The 19802-nt window shown below is 35.9% G+C and overlaps 1 protein-coding gene across 2 annotated transcripts in view; it reads left to right on the top strand.

Annotated features, from left to right (window-relative positions):
- The first annotated feature begins 312 nt into the window (after positions 1 to 312).
- LOC120633033 (synaptic vesicle membrane protein VAT-1 homolog-like) overlaps positions 313 to 19802 on the top strand; it is a 52695-nt gene continuing 33205 nt past the window's right edge. For both annotated transcript variants that reach the window (XM_039903071.1, XM_039903072.1), the window contains exon 1: positions 313 to 669. In XM_039903071.1, coding sequence (XP_039759005.1) covers positions 419 to 669 — 251 coding nt within the window. In that variant the 5' untranslated portion in view covers positions 313 to 418. The remainder of the gene's footprint in view (positions 670 to 19802) is intronic.

The raw sequence follows: 19802 nt of genomic DNA, 5'->3' as shown, positions 1-19802 counted from the left end.
AAACAATATATCGATTTTCACGCCGCCCCATACCCTTGCGTTATCGATTCCGTTGCCAAGTCACGTTCGTAGCGTGTAGTGCTTAGGTTTTGGGCGTTTTTCCTACGTAGCGCCTATAGGACTGTAGGTTTTATGTCGGGCATGGAGTAATAAAGTTAATCCAGGTTTTGTGTAGTGCAATATCGAGCGGGGGTCGGTGCCGGGGGAGGGGAGGCGCGGGCGGGGGCCGGGCGGCGGCGGCCACCTGTCGCACCCGCCCCGCGCCCCTCTCGCTACCCCGCCACCCTGGGCCCGGCTGCGCGCAAGAGCCCTTCCCTCCACTCATTCGTTTCGCGACGCGTCATCTCGCCGGCCGGCTTCCGCCTCATTCGCACCGCGTCCGCTTACCGTACCGCTCGATCCACACACGCAACTAAACATGACGGAGAGTACGGACACCCCCGCGGCAGCAGCGCCCGAGAAGACCCCGACGGAGAATGGCACCACTGAAACTCCTCCAGAAGAGACCCCCGAAAAGGCCACCGAGGAGAAAGAAAAGGAGACCCCACCGCCCAAAGAGATGCGCGCAGTCGTACTTACCGGCTTCGGGGGTCTCAAAACTGTGAAGATTTTGAAGAAGCCCGAGCCCACATTAGCCGAAGGAGAGGTCCTCATTCGCGTCAAAGCATGGTAAGTTTTTTTATATTTTTATTACAGGTTTTTGAAAACATTTTTATGGATTAATATCATCAGTAAGTTTTTATATTTTTCGATGATTGAAGAATATTCTGGTTTTAATGTGGGTATATCTGGATACCAGGTTGATTGTTAGTTTTAAAATTCTACGTGCGCCGTAAATAATTTCGTTTAAAGTTACGAAAACGTTTTCGTTATCTATCATCAGTGCCGTAATAACGAGTCTGTCTGGTGATTTCGCTCGTGATATAATTTCACGGGCAGTGACTTGTACCCACTTACCCAGTGCCTTGGCTGCACTGTAATCTCGATACCTACCGGCGGATCCCGTTTACCGCGTCTCGGCTGCTTCATTAACATCTGCCGCGCCGCCGTGTTGCACGGCTTATTTGCCCGATTGAAAATTTTGCACGCACACTTGCATTCTTTGCCGGCGAAAGACGCGCCCCTCAGCGGATTTACACTCTAACGACCAGGGTATGACGGTTACTTGAACGATCATATCCTGCAATTTAACAACTGCATAACATCTACCTGAAGTTCAAATTTTAGAAAACCGTAATTCGATTAATATTAACGGCCAAACCGATATTGGGGTACATGAAAAACGCGATGTCTGCGACAAGCTCGAACTGTCACCCGAACCCGCAAGCCGAGTTCATGCGAAAGGTAGTTAAAATGGCTTATATTGTTCTTTGTTCGTTTTTATCGCTCCAACGCTGCAGATAATACATCGGGCCAGTCTCGCCGACAGGCTACTTACGAGTCATGAGTTATCTGCCACTTTTCTCGTTAATGTTAACTGCTGTAACAGCCTTAACAAAGCGTGCACTTGACGACTCTAAAGAGGCCATTTAACGTATTAAGTAAAGACCCATTATCTGGGAGCTAACTGTATTGTAGCTTGATGGCCGCTTTATCTAGCTTAATTGGTGAGTTGATGTCTAATAGTTGATTAGTAGATATCGTCTAAGTTATATGTAAGCATGTTTAGGAACTGGAATGTCCTGCGAGGAGAGGCGACTGGTTAGGTTAAGGGAGTGGGTACGCGTAGGTGTAACTGAGGTGCGAGGCAGACCCAGAGCGCATCCCCACTTTCTCTAAATATAGCTCGCTTATCGGAGACCTATGTAAATGACCGCGACATACCTACTCAACACCAGCTGCCGCGAAAATATAAACTGACTTCGATTTCCGACCTGTAATACTTGCATGTTAACTAGAAATTTACGCAATAATATTTCCTTTTAACCATTCATTTCTTACAAAACGTTTTCATTAATCCAGCTAACAAAGCTGGCTATTGATAAACATATTTCAAAAGCGCTACAGTTACTTTCGAATGCACCCAATCTCGTCACTAAATTCTGGGAACTTAAGTAGGGATATGGTAAGGATCAAAAGATCGTCTTTAACTCTAAATATAGAACAGTTCAAGGATGAACGGTGCTCTGTTTAACAGTAAGATAAACAAAACAAAACATCCAACCACATACCTTAAAGAATGTTGACCCATAAATAAGGAAACATAATTATTACGTTGAATGAAATTTAAATACCTTAAGATATTTTATTCTAACGACTTATCTCGATCGACTGTATAGTGATTGGAATGTTCGACTACGGAAGGTATACCGACTACCCCGGAGTTTGGAAATTGGCACTGTCTTTATGGTATAACATGTTCTTCTAGGCATGGGGGTCTATGTCTCGAAGATTGTGTTATACCATAGGTCCCTGTTAGTATCACCAACATGTGATAACAATCGTGTTTTGGAGCGTCGAGGAAATTCCATTAAATTAGTACTTGTAATCCAATGAGCATTAATAATCCGAAGATTTATGTTCTTCATTCATTTAGTCTTGACCAGTGATACAATTACACAGAGATTGTTTTACTATTTGGTACTTAACATCGTATATCTTAAGTATCCCATCCATAATTCTACTATTTCTAAGTATAGCATACACATTATAAAATATGTGCTAAAATATTTTGATTTGTGGATTTATCAGACTGTTCATCATATTATAAAACTACTCTGAAGTGATTTACACGAAAGCGTTATGCGTAAAAGTATTCTTGAAATAGAATTAGAGTAAACACAGTGAAGCATTTTGTAAACAATCAACCATCATTCCCATTGACTGGCAGTACACAAGGGCCCCTTATTTTAATAGCGCAATTAATTTAATGACATGTAAGAGTTATAAAATGAAACTCAAACCTATTACACTATACGTCTATGATGCGGACGCCTCAGTAATGCCGCATCTCATAATATGTTTTTGTAAGGCATCAAGAAGGGACCGGGCAGATGAATAACACACCATTATATTCAATTAGGTCAGCCAGTGTCAGAACTGTCTTCCGAGAACAATCTGATATACGCCCCTGTACCCAAGTGGCTTTATTTTTCTGAGAGTGTTTAATTAAATGTGAATACGATTGGGGGATAAGAGTGTTGCTTGTTTTTGTTCTCTTGACCTGATTTCGACGGCTTTTTCTTGTAAAATAATCTTCCTCTCTAAAAAGTGACTGAGAGGGTTATTTTATGTTTCATCATTATCATCATATCAACCCATTACTGGTCCACTACAGGGCACGGTTCTACTCCCGCAGTGAGAAGGGGCCGGACACGATAGCCCAGGTGCGGATTGGTAGACTCCACATATCTTTGAGAAAATTATTGAGAATTCTCAGGAATGCGGGTTTCCTCACGATGATTTCCTTCACCGTTGAAGCAAATGATATTTTAATTTCTTAAAATGCACATAACTTAGAAAAGTTAGATGCGCGTGCGGTCCCCCGAAAAAGAAGTCGAAGTCCGACCCACTGGGCTTTCACCGCTTCATCATCTTTTTATGTATATATTGAGGTATATGAAAACACTTTATAAGCATTTTTGTATGAATTCTGCTATCGCGTAATAATGTTATCGAGAATTCCATCACGCTGTCATCATCGTGTTACGTTGAAAGTGCGTGTTAATTGCACACATCCCTTCCTTTGTTGCTGTATCAATTTAAAGCCTAAAAATAACATCTGCCCTTCGAGCACTGGGGCCGGGCACTATGGAATAAAGTGCAGCATTGTGTATTTTAATGGGCAACGAAGCCACATAAGATGGGAGAGATGAATTTGTTTATTACCCTCTTCCTTATTGGGACCGTCTGTACGAGATAGCTCTCTTCCTATGAGTCACTAGAAAGTAATGCTCTTGAACTAACTCGATTGGAGTAACTTGCAAGTCTCCGCGGGTATGCATTGTCGAGTGGGTGGACTTGACTTTGCAATTCTATGGTGGGTTACAGTAATGTGCTGTATATTTTCTATTTCTAACGAGTTTTGTGCTCTGATGTAGTTTTTATGGAGTCGTTTTATTTTATATTTTTTATTCAAGTAGGCCCACTTATAGGCGGCACTTTTGATGCGTACATAAGAATTACACGGTAGTGAGATGATGGCGATAACAACATTCGTAAACTTAAAACTAAAGCTACGAGGGTTCCAAACGCGTCCTGGTCTAAGAAGAAGCCCACAACAAACATAGACGGGTGTTTTTTGTTATCACCATCTCACAATGTCATTTTAAATTATTAGAAGAGCAACCTGGTTAGAGCAATAATTTACGTTATTATATTTTGCACCTTTTTTAACCATTAGATATTCTTACAGTTTTCCTCACTTTTATATTTTGTGTATTCAAGTTTGGTTGAAGTTAGCATTAAACTTTTTGAGTTGAAACCACAATTTTTATTGAAAATGAAAAAAATGCAGCTGATATGTGGCTACTTAAGATAATAAGTCAAAGATAATGTTTTTCAGATACCAAATTCGGAATATAGGTAAATGAATAGGTCCCACTTGTTGTATTTGCAAAACAATAGGCTGTACATTAAAGATGACTATGACTTGTGCGTCACGAATTTATTCTCGCTAAGTACGTATGTCTTCAACTTGCACTGATGAGTCAGCCAGTTATGTTATCGATATTGACTCATTTTACCAACGAAAGTGAATTTGACCCAATCGTAATTAAAATTGATTTCCGGTTCGCAATCGCTTAATCATTTATGAACTTGTAAATTTTAAATCTGTTTGACAATATCTTCTAATAAATTGTTAGTTAGGTAATGAAGGTAGATACTAGTATAATTGGTCTATCTTGTTATTTAAATTACAAAACTGTCACGAACAGATTTTGCCCTATTGTTTTACGTTACTACCGAGTATATTATTGGATAGACATTTGGTCAGGACATGTGGCGTGACTATAAAATAAAATCCCTGATCGTGGCGTGTACCAGATGCTGCTGGCACTGGCGGGTCGCGTCGTTCCCGACTGTCTCTCGCGGTACATTGTTCGCGGAGTCATTGAACTTACGAAAATGTCTCATTGCTTATTGTGTCCATAATCGAATTCGGCATTCGCTACTCTATATATGGTAGTAAGCATTTCGCATTCTCTTAATCTTCTTTTTTGCGACAAAGTGTGCATGATAAATGACAAATATCCTAAAATCGGTCTCGTGCGCTTTTCTCGGAATCGCCGACATCTTGCGTTCTCAACCATTTTCACTCATCATTATCGATTTCAATCGCGTGTGCGTTGTTTCGATTTAGGCGATTAATATTTAATGTTACGACTTTATTAAGTTTTATATTATAGTTATATGTGATTTGGTCTAGTCATCTATTCTCGATTGCTGGGTAAATTGAATTGGAAAATCCCGTGACTCGGCGTTCGTATTAAAAAGGGGTGTGGCTGCGTATCGCCAGGGTGATGGGAGGGCGCGCGGTGCGTCAGGGGGTGAGGGTTGCGAGTGCTCCTGTAATGTCTGGCGGGGCGGGAGGGTTGGAGGGAAGGGGGAGCTCCGGCGGCAGATCAATACAGCGCGTTCCCAGCCCCCGGCTCTACGTCTTTCGACGCCGAACCTTGTTTTATTACAGCGCTAAGCATACTCTTCGACGAAATGTATAGTAGTATAGTAATGTATGTATAGTAGTCGCATGTGGTTGGAGTTTTATTCTCCTTTCATTCTGGAGAATTTCTCCTGGGATTCTTCATTTGCATTGTTAGCAATTAGTATATCCGATTAAAAAAATTCTAACCTACCTAACAATGTAATGTACGCATCAAAAGTGCCACCTGTGGGCCTACTTGAATAAAGATATTTTTGACTTTGACTTTTTGACTTTGAAATGTTTCAAATGAAAAATAATTGTGTTGAAATCACTTCTGCATTTAGCAGTTTGGTGTTCATAAGAGCAATAATGACTTGGATTTTTTTTAAATAGTGATTTCGAACTTAATTTTTGATAACTTTTTCTGGCTCATAGTAGCTCCGATAATACTATTGTGCTCCGATCACAATTTTGAAATTAGTATTTCATGTCAAATTCTTATACATATTTTCCTAGTTATAGGCAAGTAGCAACATAAATTATGGACTTGCTTCAAAATTGATAACAGATTATACTCGTAAATCAAAGATTCATTATGAACAGTACATTAATTCAGTACATTAACTTATATATCCAATTCGAAAAGCCTTATGATATATAGTTAATGCGTACATTTTATTGTTACAAAGGCAAACTTGAGTTGAGCAGACGAAGGTAATTTATCATCGGATCAGATATACGCGACTCGAATCATTTCAACGATCCGTTAAATTTGTATTGGGCAGGCCGCAGGTGTAACATAATATTCTTTCATATTGTGAGGAGTTTTATATTTTTATGACGTTTTTTAATTTTAAGCACATATACATACAAAAAGTAATGTTTTAGTGTATCATACTACTCATTGACGTAATAAGAAATATCAAAATTATTTAGCGGTCGATGAAAAGGATTCAGCGATTCGGCCGATGAGCTCATAGCTTGGACCGAAGGATTTAAGGGTCTCATGACGATGGATTTAGGACCATACCAATAGACACAGGCTTAATTACCTCCGACAATATGTACCTACTCACGGCATCAAGATGTTAAACAATATCTGTGATAGAACTTATACTAAGGAATTCGTGCTGTAAGCCAGGGGTATCGAGCAGTGGACGTTCATAGAGTTACAATGACTAACATCAAATTCCTAATTTTATTACAGCGTAGGTATATTGGATATTGTTATAAAAAAACAAGCTAACCAAAAAAAGCTAACAACATCATTATTCAAAACATAAAACGGAAATTACATTTTTCCCCGGTGGTCCCTCGTCTACAATTCATATACTGCGATAATACGGGCACACAATTGCTTCTACGATTAATCTAGTCTTTACTTTTATTTTATTGTTTTTTTTTTTGCCATATTGTTCTACGTAATGACACAAAAGCTAAAAAAGCTAGGTAACTCACCTCGTCGACACTTCAATGCCTTTTTTGTATGAGCCACCCGAATTTTGATAACTACAGGATAGTGTGAATGTCTTGTTTGTAAAGTATTTTTTGTGTTTTATTATCATTTCTTTCCATTTTGCCACGTGTCAGGCCGGTTGAATTTCTTTGTTCAAGGTTAGAGTGGATGGGTTGGGGTGAATATTTTTACTCAATGCTCTTGTGTAAATCTGTCTTCATCATTTTAGTATGACACGCCTCGTCGTAGGGTCGCCAGCTTTACTGTAACTTGAGACTTTTGTTATTTTCGTTTGATAAAAATTTTATTATCTTGTGTTTTGGTTTCCTAGAAAACTAAACAATCGAAAAATCTGCGTTTTATAAAATGCGCGAGTTTAATATATATATCTGTAAAAAAAAAGACAGACAGCAATACGTTTAGATACGCGAACTAAACGATTAGAAGGATTAACACTAAACACACCAATTTACGCGGACGGACTGGCTATGTGAATGAACTCTGACTCAGCGGGAAGGTAAATAGTAATCACCAACCTTAATAAATGCCTCAATTCTGGTCACCGTACAATCAGACGTGTATCAAAGTAAGGGATTTAGGTCCTAGACCCAATACGCTGTTAATTCTTTCAGTATGGCAGGTTTGAGGTTAATGTACCAATATCGTGTTACTAATAGGTATGTATTTCTCTGATACTTCTAACTTTCTGCTTAGGACATTTTGACACGAGTTCCCTTAAGAGGAATTTTATGATAACTTCTTAATGTATTTGGATGTATGGTTAGCGTGAGTTAAGAATTCTTACATTATTCAATACAATTTAGTTCTAAATGTGTCATTTTTAAGTGAGCTATTTTTTGTATCCGAAGGCGTGCTGTTTATTTATTTCTTTTTATCAAGCACTTGCTCAATATTTCTATTCAGTCCTGTTTTTCATACTTTATAATTTGGCTACCCTAAACTGACTGCGTTTTTATCACATACTCTAATTTGCGAGCAAAAAGTTAGCGCTGAACTTGTTCGGTAGCGTCGATATACGAGGCATATAAGTACGTCAAGTATAAAAGTCCCTGCAGCTTTTTGGGAGTCTGCTAAAATTTAATATGGCGGCATGGCAACACTAATCTCAAGCGAGTTGTTTGATGTGTAGGTGCTACCAGTTATATACATTTCATGTTCATATTTGAAGGGTTTGTGGATGATTTTATTTTGTTGAAAAATGGAATGCTGTAAAACGTTTAGCACATAGGTAACTTATAGGAAAGGTTTTAGCCATTGAAAGTAGGTATCTTTTGTGCTTCAAAGCTTATAGCATAGCAGATATAGAAGCAGTTCAGAATATTTGGTTCAAACGCTGGCTATGGATTTTGGCCGACGGGTAATCCTCAATATTCTATACTAGGTTTTGCCCGGTTTCTTCGTCCGCTTTTATTACGGTTTTACAAATCGTCTAGGAACAAAAATCTAGTTGGATGAAGAAGGACAACAAAACAAATAAACTCTCGTATTTATAAAATTAGTAAGGATAACATAATATGTACCTACTTACTAGTCTTTTTTGTTACGTTATCTGAACTCCAAATCTCTATGTCTCCTCAGAATAATAAGACTAAGCTCTGCAGGTGTTTTTTATAAATGTAAGATTATATAATTCCAAAGATACTCGCAATAAATAGCAGGACATATACTAGAAATTCATTACATTTGGCATACCTAGCCGTACCTCATCTCAAGACTTGTTTAGAGTTCAAATCCGGTAGTTGCTCATCTATGTTTAGTAAGTAGTAAAGGCACCCTTCTTTACGCGTTAAGGTTAACACACACCCCAATATTTCGGAGCGTGTGCCTTTTTTTGTCTCTCGGTCCCAATTCCCGATATCCGGGCGAGTCAATATAAGGGCTAGACCTTACTACAGATTAAACGTTTCAAGATTTATGTTCTGTAGTAATCCTTTACGATACAGATCTGGGAGAACTATAAACAAAGAGTTACACATACGAATGTACCTGTAGTAAATGGCAAATCTACTGATATACTTAATTCAACATGGAGCCTCGTTATTTATAATTATGTTTGTTTTTTTATGATTTTTAACAAGGGTCACCTGACAAATGTCTCGGATAGCTAGGTCTTGCTTATGCAAAAAAATAACTAGAAGATGTAATTTATAAAAAAACAACACAAGTAGTAAACAAATTGTTACTGACTGTGGAACTTTCTTTAACGTCTATTTCCGATTTCCTATTGCTTACCTAGCCACGTGCTCCTCAAACGCAACTTCGCATTCCACAAGTTGCCTGTCAAGGTTAAGAATACTAAGACGCTGGCTAAATGCCAGTATCATAGTAGGCCGAAGTGAGTCCACTATCATATTTTTCTTTACAATATTACGACTTATATGGAGAAGCCAAAGTAAGTATTTTTTTTTTAGCTGAATAAAAAAACAAAATTGTAGTAGGGTTTTTTTCTTGTTCAAGGCATTTTTACTGCATGCACACAATAAAACCTGCTAATGAAGCGAACACAAAGTATATAGGCGTGTGGGATATATATTATACCCTATGTCAAACGACATGTTGCTAGTCAGGTTTTGATCTTAGGATTATCATATTTGGTTCATAACTCGAACAGACGTCATTTTGGGTGTGGATGCCCTTTTTTGTCACCCGCATGGGTATCGATGGGGGTCGACTACGGGCTATGGAAGCAGGCTGTTTATTAAACCTATTAAATGTTCGGAAGTGATTCAACGGCTTGGAGTCAGTGAAATAAAAGTTGATATGATTGTATGATAATGTCGAATGTTCCCCTATTAATAAAACCCAATTCATCTCGTATATTTACTTGGTGTTTAATTAATTTTTATTATTGTATCACTCTGCTTGTACATTTAATACTAATATGTAGCGTTGTTAGATTCGTAGTCGTATTGGAGTTTCTCTACTATTGTCTCTGGACACCACCAGTTTTGTAACTCTGGTCAGAAAACCCCTAAACAGATTTATGGCACGGTTCCCGGAAATCGATTTCAGGATCTTATGATCCTCCTAAACATACCAACCAGTGGACCAACGAGACAGTTCAGTAGTGTACTTTCATTGTACTGATACCCCGCTATTGCTGAAGCGTGGTTTAAATGTTAAAGTCAAAGTCAAAGTCAAAAATATCTTTATTCAAGTACATAGGTGGCACTTTTGATGCGTACATAAGAATTACACGGTAGTGAGATGATGGCGATAACCACATTCGTAAACTTAAAACTAAAGCTACGAGGGTTCCAAACGCGTCCTGGTCTAAGAAGAAGCCCACAACAAACTTAGCCGGGTGTTTTTTTTTGTTATCACCATCTCACAATGTCATTTTAAATTATTAGAAGAGCAACCTGGTTAGAGCAATAATTTACACCCAAGCTATTTTATCGTTTACGTAGTCCTTTATAAAATAATAGGACTTTTCTATAAGCTTACGTTTAAAACAAACTTTAAACTTTTTAAGAGACATCTCCAAGATGTCAATTGGTAGTTTATTGTAGAATTGTATGCAATTTCCTTTACACGAATTATGAATTTTATGTAAGCTAGTTTATTGCACTGTAAGTTAATTCTTACTTCTAATGTTTAAATTATTGCAGTCACATTTTTTATTTAATTTAGAAATGTTTTTATGAACGTACATTAAATTTTCAAATATGTACTGACTATACACCGTCATTGTGTTAAAAAACTTACTTAATTTACTTAATTGAAAAGTTACTTAATTTTACATTTTATAATCGGTATACTATTAATTGCTACCATAATCTTATTTCATTTTAACGTCCAAAATCAAATAAATGGTGGCTTATAATACGCGTCAATACTTATTACTAACCTACCCTCCGTATTATCAGTTGTCCAAAGAAACGATTTACTCATAATCTGTTATTTGTAGAATCAGATGACACTAAACAATGCTATCTAGTATCTATAGTATTTACTTTTAAAGTAAATGTATAAACAGTCATTCCGTACATTCCCGAATTCTTATCAATCTTCTGGGAACGGTGGGTATGTATCATAGATAAGCAACACTTTCCCATTAGGTAAAAATTATATATAGGTATAGATATTCCACTGTTGTGTTTTTCTTCGTATAGTGTCTTGTTTTGTTGCAATAAAGTTAATCTATCTATCTATCTATTATTTCCTTATTTATTACTAGGTTTTGATTTAAGGTGGGGATAAACAAGACAAGGGGAACCGATATCTGTTCAATGTTAAAAAAGTTAGTGTCTTGGAAACCTGTGAGATCTGTCAACTGGCCTATTGATAGTAATATTATATAAGTAGGGCAAAATATCATCAGTGATATAAGTATAAAAATATAGTCATTGGCTCTGGAGATTAAAATTGTGGGATCGGACGGATTAACACAACACATTGATAGTGTTTTTCTTGAAGTTTGTCTCTGAAAAAATCATTAGTTTCAGGTTAAGGCAGTTGCAAGCAAGAAGTAGGTAGCTCTAGAATCCTGTGTACGTAATTTCGTATATAATGTAGATATTTTAAAATAGATACAATCCATACTTTGTATTTAATTTCGTTTATATTATTAAGTACATAAGTAGAATTTTTTAATAAATAAAACATATTTTACACGATTTCACGTAAATTCCGTTATAACGCCCTAGAAAAAAGTTATTTTAAGTGACGCTTAAATATTTGTTTCATATAAAGTCTACTATTTCACGTTTTATGTATTATTGTGAAAGTATGCATTGTGTAACAAATACGAATAGCGTATGTTATAAGAAATATAACTTTCTCTGAAACTTCTTTTTAAAGTCGGTTGAAAATCGTTTGAACAAACTTTAAAAAAAATCAGTTAATCTACTTTAGAATAGCAGAAAGTGATGACTCATTCGCTCGTTTGTCTGAGTGAAATGAAAGAAGTAGAATCGAATCAGTCTTTGATTCCATTTGATTTGCCAAAGTCGAACAAATTGTGGCTACAAAATTTAAAGAGATCCTAACTTGGTGGTGAATACCTCAGAGGTTGCAACAGTAAAATAGTTTTCAAAACAGGTTAGCAACGGACGATGAAATCGTCGCACATATTGTACAATAAACGATGGTCGAACATAGAATCTCCTCCTTTTTTTTAAAGTCAGCTAAAAATTGTCACAATTTGAAGAGGGTACGGCCGGATGGCTTTTTATGTTGATTTACATTTATGGTTGTTTGACCACCCCAAGTGTATGTCCAGCCAGCTGTGGAATGAAGACTCATTTCCTGAGAGGACAATTAATGCTAATCATTGGCATTTTATCGTAGTTAAGTATACCTACATAACACAAGGCAGCAAGTTTTTTATATTCGTGCGTGGGAATATCGGTGAATTTATAAATAAAACTGCTATTTTTATATCAGACTTGACTTGTTATTACACGCTTTTTATTAGCTTCACCTGTAAGTTTGTATGTTTGTTTGTAACCGACTTCTTTGGGCGCGATTTTGACCCACTTTAAACGGGCAGATTTCTTTCAAACTTTGTAATCTGAAAAGATTATTCCAATTTTCACTATAAAAAATAAGATTTTTTACTAATTACTACACCCAAATGTAAAAAACCTATGGCGTTCGCGTACCTAACAAATTCCACAGAAAACATTAAGCTACTAGATGGTAGAGGGCGTTAGCTGTTACTTTTTAATGGCCTGTTTTAAATAATAATTAGAACTTGCATTTCGAGAGACGGGCACACTGAATAAAAAAAAAAAATATATATTTATATTTTATCTCTTTAATGGTGGATGGGTTACCGATTACTTTTACTCTAATAAAAATAATAGATCAAGAAAAACTAAAAAAAAATCGCTGTTATGAATAAACTAAAAGAAAGAAATTAGTTTAGTTTTTTATACCAAGCGTGTTTTTTAGTTTGTTTGAATTATTTAATTATTTTCAATTGCCAAGTCAGTGTTTCACTTTTATTTATTCTGTAGAACTAAAATATCGTCCTTTTTTAAATTCCATTAGAAAAGGAAAGTGGAGTTTTTATTACTTTGAATTTATTTAAGCGTAATGTTTATTTAAAAATGTGCTAACGACATTTGTAACTTTATTTTAGTCCTAAGTAAAACTCGGCTAAGTTTATCTGGGCTCCTTCTTAGAGCAGGCCGTTTGAAATCCTTGTAATTTCGCCATCATCTCAATATCATATACACATTTTTATGTTAAACGACGCATCCAAATGCCATCTCTGAGACTATTTGAATAATGAAATATTTGACTTTGCCTTTAAATCTTTTTCTTGTGGAACCTACTTGGAATGTTATTTATAGTAAGTCGACCACAACATCGACATTAAAACAGCTTATAAACAGCATGCTTATCAAATGACCAATCAGGGCACAGTGAGGCTACTTATCTTATATAAATATAAATAATACATAGCACACGTGGCTGTCTGGTCGTAGATCGGAAGCTATGGTCACGTGTCGAAGCCGCATTGTTCCATGCAAGTTCCATAGCACCGCTAGCCGGATGCCTCCGAGACTAGTAAGTTTCCGATGTCATAATTGGCTTGGGGATTAAGGATTACCAATATATGAGTAAACTCATATAAATGAGTAATATCACAGCACACAACCGTGTTGAATGGAGAGTACGGGATGTGGGACGGAAGAAAAGGTCTAGGGAGAAAAAGACGAATACACGCGTTAATTCAGTATAAACACTAAATTATGTGAGCATAACTATGAAAGGTCTGAGAATACCACAGGAGAATAAAAGATTAAACAAACAAATATGTAAATAAGAAAACACTTATTTTTTTTAAATCTCTCCGTACTCTACGAATCTTGTCAGTGGTATCGGTTAAAAAGGAAAAAATAAAGTTTCAGCAATAATAATAATAAATATGGAAAGTTTGACTTTCAAATAAAACGAATCAAATGTAGGTGTATTTAGCGTACCTACATATAAATATTAATATGACTACATATATAATTGTGTAATTTTATGTAGAATACTACCCGGGTATTCTACATAAAATTACACAAATATTACGTCACGTAGGAAACGTTAGGAAATTTAGTGCTCAATATGTTCCAAAGACATCTTCAACGGTCTTCTTTATTATAGCTTGAAAAATTTGTACCCCTCGAGATTATCCTAAGTCATGTTTTAGCTTATGATTACTGCTAGAACTTTCAAGTCGTCATCATTAAATTGGATCATATCCTATCTGGAATACCTGGTAGCTTTTTTGATTTTACAAGAACTGTTATTTACTTATTTTCTTTATTCATAACGAGATTATTCCATTATTCATAACGAGTGTCTCATTTCAGGTCGGATATGTGTTCCGCTTCATTTCTATCTAAAATGATTATGTAAATGTTGTTTATCAGTCGTTTTCTCGGCCCTTTCACTTGTTAATAATGTGTTAAATTATTGTGGAAAAGTTCTACTGCATGTCTAATAAATGGTTGTTGATGTAGGATTATTCGGGGACAACTGCAATTGCATTTAATTGTCTACCCTAAATTCCTTTATAAGAATAATTGTACATGACGTTTTGAGTCACGATATTTACTCCAGTCGACATATCAACCCAATTCCACTGCACACGCGACGTATTTTATCGTACATTCCATGCATTTTTGCCTAGGCCATTTACTTAGCATGTGAATTGTAAATACTATTTGCTCACGAAACCTAAAAAAAAAGTTTACGTGAGGTAATTAAAATAGCAATAAAATAAAATGTGGACGTTCGAGACCATGTTTCAGAAACTCTCTTACTTATGTATGATTTTTCAATGTTTGCTCTTAATTTCTTTTGAACTGTACTCGAATCATAATCCGCACTGATATGCTAGACTTAAACTTTTTTTGCTCCGATTTAAGTATTGTTTCGTGGACGTTATACCTAATTTGTCGTATGTACTTATTTACTTACAATATGTCCGTGTCCATGACGATCGGTTTCGTCTGTTTTATCTTATTTTTTTACGTCTTATAGGCATTATTTTTCATGTGGAATAGAAGTCCTTTCACTCTTTAAGTTTACTTAAGTGTACTTGAAGTCCCATAAATAACTGTTTACATTTTTTGTTGTCTTACTCTTATCTTCTCAACTCTGTGTTAACTCTTAATATTTTACACCTAGATAGGAATTAAAAGCTTTCACCAAAGTATTCGTTTACGCGTTGCTTCGCATTTAAATGTGTACCAGATGAAAAGAAAATTGCACCTGAAGCATAAGTTATTTTGGAATTCACACTTATCTCTTATTTTGTGACCACAACACATATATTTCTTACGTAAATTATCTTTATATTTCTCGACAAAGTTCAACGTATCCTTTTAAAATCAGTTTTCATAAAAGATATGAGTACCTAATTAGCATATTAGAGAGTAGTACGTAGAGTTTATTATGAAATGTAATAAGGGTTTATTTAAGCGATCCTATCACTATTGGTCATAATATTTACTAACAGAGATATTAAAACCAAGCGTCTGGATATTAAAACATATTAATAGAATATAAAACACTGGTAATTGAAGCCACGGTTTCCTGTACCGATGCATAATACGTTCGTTACACAATGCGTATAGGTTAGTTCACTAAGTCGGCATTGGTCCGCATGTACTGAGCAGAATACAAATGAATCAGAAAGCACGCGAATCAGGAAATTCCATTCGGCGCGGTTGTACATACTAACTGCACGTGAAACACAAACTATGCTATTTTTATTCATAAATCATAATAATGTCCCCGCTATGGAAATCACGATTCAAGTAACAATACTGACCTGGCATAATTATATCTCTACTAGCTGTTGCCCGCGACTATGTCTACGTTTGATTTTGTTTTTTATTTGTATAAAATTTAGTTGTAGATCTAAAAAAAAATATTTTTTCTTGCTTTCATTGTTTTATCTTGTTTTTCATTATATTATCATCTTAGTTTCTTGCACATAATTCGCCAGAACTCACAATAATTGGTTATCTAATACAAAATAGAAAAGCTCTGCCAATCTTGGATATGATTTCTATCTGTTATTAGCAAAAGAGAACGGACGTATAACAGTAAAGTAAATTAGATATATTCGTGTACAAAGAACAAATGTAAATTCTTTTATAATTACAGGTTATTACATTACAACATACGTAAGATTGTTAACACTAAATAAGTAGATATACCGTTAAGATACTTGCTAATGATGTCTTATACCTACCTAAGTATGCCTGGTACCTTCTTGGTAGTTTAGTTACAATAGTTAAAAGATGCAAACCTGATGATGTTGAAAGAACTTAAACTAAGTATTAATATGCAGTTTAGTGCTTCAGAGCGAAAAAATGAGGTTTTAGACCATATTTCCGAATAAAATTATTGTTGTTCTATACCTATTTCGTAAAATTTTCTCATCATAATACTATTTCTTGGTTCTTAATAAATTTTTGGAATAAAAAACTATAGGTACACATGGACTTTTTAAGCATACGTGAGTTGATAGTGGCTTTAGTACCTAATATGCGTGAAATGCTAAAATGATTCTCTGTAACACACTTTCCCAAATAATGATTTGATTTTGAAAAAAAAATTCTAAGCAATTGAGTCAATTGCCATCTTAATTTCATTTATGTACTTCCGGTTTTCCATGTCTGACTAATTCCGTAGGCATTTTTAGTCATCGCAGGACATGACTAGTAGGGGAAGCTATTTTGCCAGTGATGATTTTAGCCTGTCCATTAAGTTTGATTTCTAAATTGGATCCAATTAGTTAGATTACGAACGGTCTCACACAGGACATAGCCAGTATTATACTGACTTTTTTATTCCACTACAATGTTCTTCACTGCAATCTAACCTGGCGGTACGCGGTCTTGTCTATGATGGTACGGGTATACCCCCCTATTCGGTATTAACGCAGCATCGTACCGGCATGCCAAATCGCTAAGCGGTACAAAACCAAAGTAAATTCAGAAATTATAAACTTCCGAATTACCACTGCCAGCTGCCTGCATCGAACCCGGGACTTATTACACTCACCACTAAAACAGGTCGATAAAAAAAAAAATACCTATATCTTGGTATTGTTCTCAGCCTTATTACGTTTCACGGCCGATAGGCGACTTTTAAGAGGGATTTAACTCCCTCTTTTAATCTTTCACCCTGCAAGCCCAGATTGGAGGGGTTTTCCAAAAGGATCCAAGTGCATTTTTACAGACAGGATGTTGGTCGTTAAAAATATGCATATACTAAAACCACCATCAACAAAACGTAGTTTAATCGCAAGAACAAAATTCGAATGCATTTTTCGATCAGCGTAGTTCAGTTTTTCCAGACATGCAAATCCGGTCTTGCGTCGGGATCGTACAATTTATAGTCTGTGGAAATGTAGGAGATAGTTCCTAAGTACTTTCTTGAGTATAAGCACGTCTGCGACTTTAAACACGAGCGCCGAACGGAAGAGTTTGAAGTGTGTTATGTGGTGGAGGCAGCACACCTTGCATTACAATGATGCTTACGATTGCGAGGCTTATAGTTCATAACTTGACTGTAGCTGTAGGCTATCTATCACTTGCTTCTAGCTTTGGCTGTAGGCTTTTTAAATCCCCGCCGCAAATAAAGGGGTGATGAAAGTTTAACGAGTATCTAGCGCTTCCTCAAGATTTCAAGTAGGTATTATTTAAAATGTTAACACCTCGCATTATAAGGTGCGTATGACTGAGGCTTTCTTACCTATAGCTAAAGGCTTTATGAGCTATAGCCACGCTATAGCTTTAGCTTGTCTTTAGGTATAGTTTGAGTTTCCTACAGTTTTTTATAACCGAGGTTCCGTCTTTGTAAGATAACTTGCGGTACTTTTACGCTTCATAAGCAATTTGATAATTAAAGTAGCTTTTGCCCGCAGCTTCGCACGTGTTAAGTTCAATGTTTGATTTGGCAAAAAAGTCTTGCTTATAATAGAAAAATATGAACTTAAATTACTTTAAAAAAAATAGAAACTTGCATATTAATTTTCATCCCCTATTTGATGCCTAAGACTTTGCCTTTTATATATATAAATAAAGATTAATTAATTTATTTCCAGATACCGTGGTGATGATGATGAAGAATACTTTATTTATTTCTTTGTAATTTATTTCTTCTTGAATGCATAGCTCTCCTCCTCCTTAAATTTTCGTATTTTAGGCAATAGCTAAGAGTTTAGAGCACTCGAATTACTCTAATGACATCTTTAAAAATAGTCCTATTGTCAACCTCAAGTTTTGCGGTAGAAAAGGTATGCAACATATTCAGATATGTAAATTTCGTTTAGAAATTAGTCTACAACATAACTGGCACACTTATCGCTGTATAGGTTCAATGCTACATCCCCAGGAATAAACGCGAACCTGTCTTCCATAAAAAAAAAAACATAAATAAAGGAAAGAAATGTTACCTTAATTTGGAAATTACGCGCGAGGTAATACCCTAGGGTCAGAACTTGGAAGGTAGAAATGTATACCTAAGTAGATACTTGTACCTATAGCCAGCCAGACTGGGTTATCGATTGGGCTCGTACTAGCGGCAATGCTTGTGGACTTTCCGTTCGGTAACTTCTAAAATATTCATTATTCGCGTCTTTTCTTGTATTCAGTTTATATTATCATCATTTTCATTGTATATTATCAAATTCGCCATCATCATTCACTTGGCTAGCGTGGTGGACTACGGCCTTAAGCTCTTTTCATTGTGGAAGGAGACCCGTGCCCTGTAGTGGGCCGGTAATTTCGCTTTTCTTACTTTAAATAAATCCATTTTGATAAAGCATAAAACCCCTAAAGTCTAACTAAAAGTTTTTGTTTTTTGGGTAATCGATTTCATTTTCTAGTAGGGAGATGTTTCGCATTTTTACTATTTAAAAGCCTTCCGAAAATGTAATATTTTTTCGTTTATTTTTACAGCTACATGTGCCTGTACATAAATCCCTAAAAAACAAAATTGAAAGGTTAAAACAATAGTGCTGTCCTTTTCTACAGGGAACATTGTGAAAAATATAATGATACTTTTAGCCGGTTTAGTTTAGGTAATTGAAATTTGTGTACAACAGAATTGGTACCTGTGTTATAATTTATACAGCCTATAGAACCCGCTTTAACCAATTTACAGGGATTGAAATTACGTTTTAACTGTTCTTACTAATTGAAAGATTAAATATAAAAACAAGCTACATAGCACATACTTCTACCGACCCAGTAATTAGTAGTTCCTCATTAGTAGTGATGCAAATAAATTATAACAAAGCAGCGAAATAAAAAAAAAATCCCGCAAGCGATATGCTTTGTTTATACGCATTTAGAACAAAACCGACGCGGTACAAACGGCATAAAGTACAATACACTCTAAAGTACCTATATATTTAATTACATTAAATGCTAAAGTTTCTTGTTTAGTTATGTATTTTGCATTTGTGACGAACACACGGTGTACCACCAGGTTAAGCATAAAGCAGCCAGACGATGAAGATAACCTTTGTGAGTCTTGACGTAAAAAAAACAATAAGTCGACCCATTAAAAGTTTTGCGTGAACATCGACCAAACATACATACAGCAGATTTGATAAAACTGCAACATGAGTTTTTTGTGTGCTGGAAGTAAAAAAAAAAGTCAACCACCTGACGCTATACATCGCTACTTTGAGTTTTTTATTTGTTGAGCCTTACCTTGCAACAATAGTTTTTAGGTTGATTGGTACACATATTTATTACAAAATACTCTAATTAT

The sequence above is a fragment of the Pararge aegeria genome, chromosome 21 (genome assembly GCF_905163445.1).
Source record: "Pararge aegeria chromosome 21, ilParAegt1.1, whole genome shotgun sequence".
NCBI lineage: Eukaryota > Metazoa > Arthropoda > Insecta > Lepidoptera > Nymphalidae > Pararge > Pararge aegeria.
The sequence above is the reverse complement of the archived record's forward strand: the minus strand, read 5'-3'. Positions and strand labels throughout refer to the sequence as shown.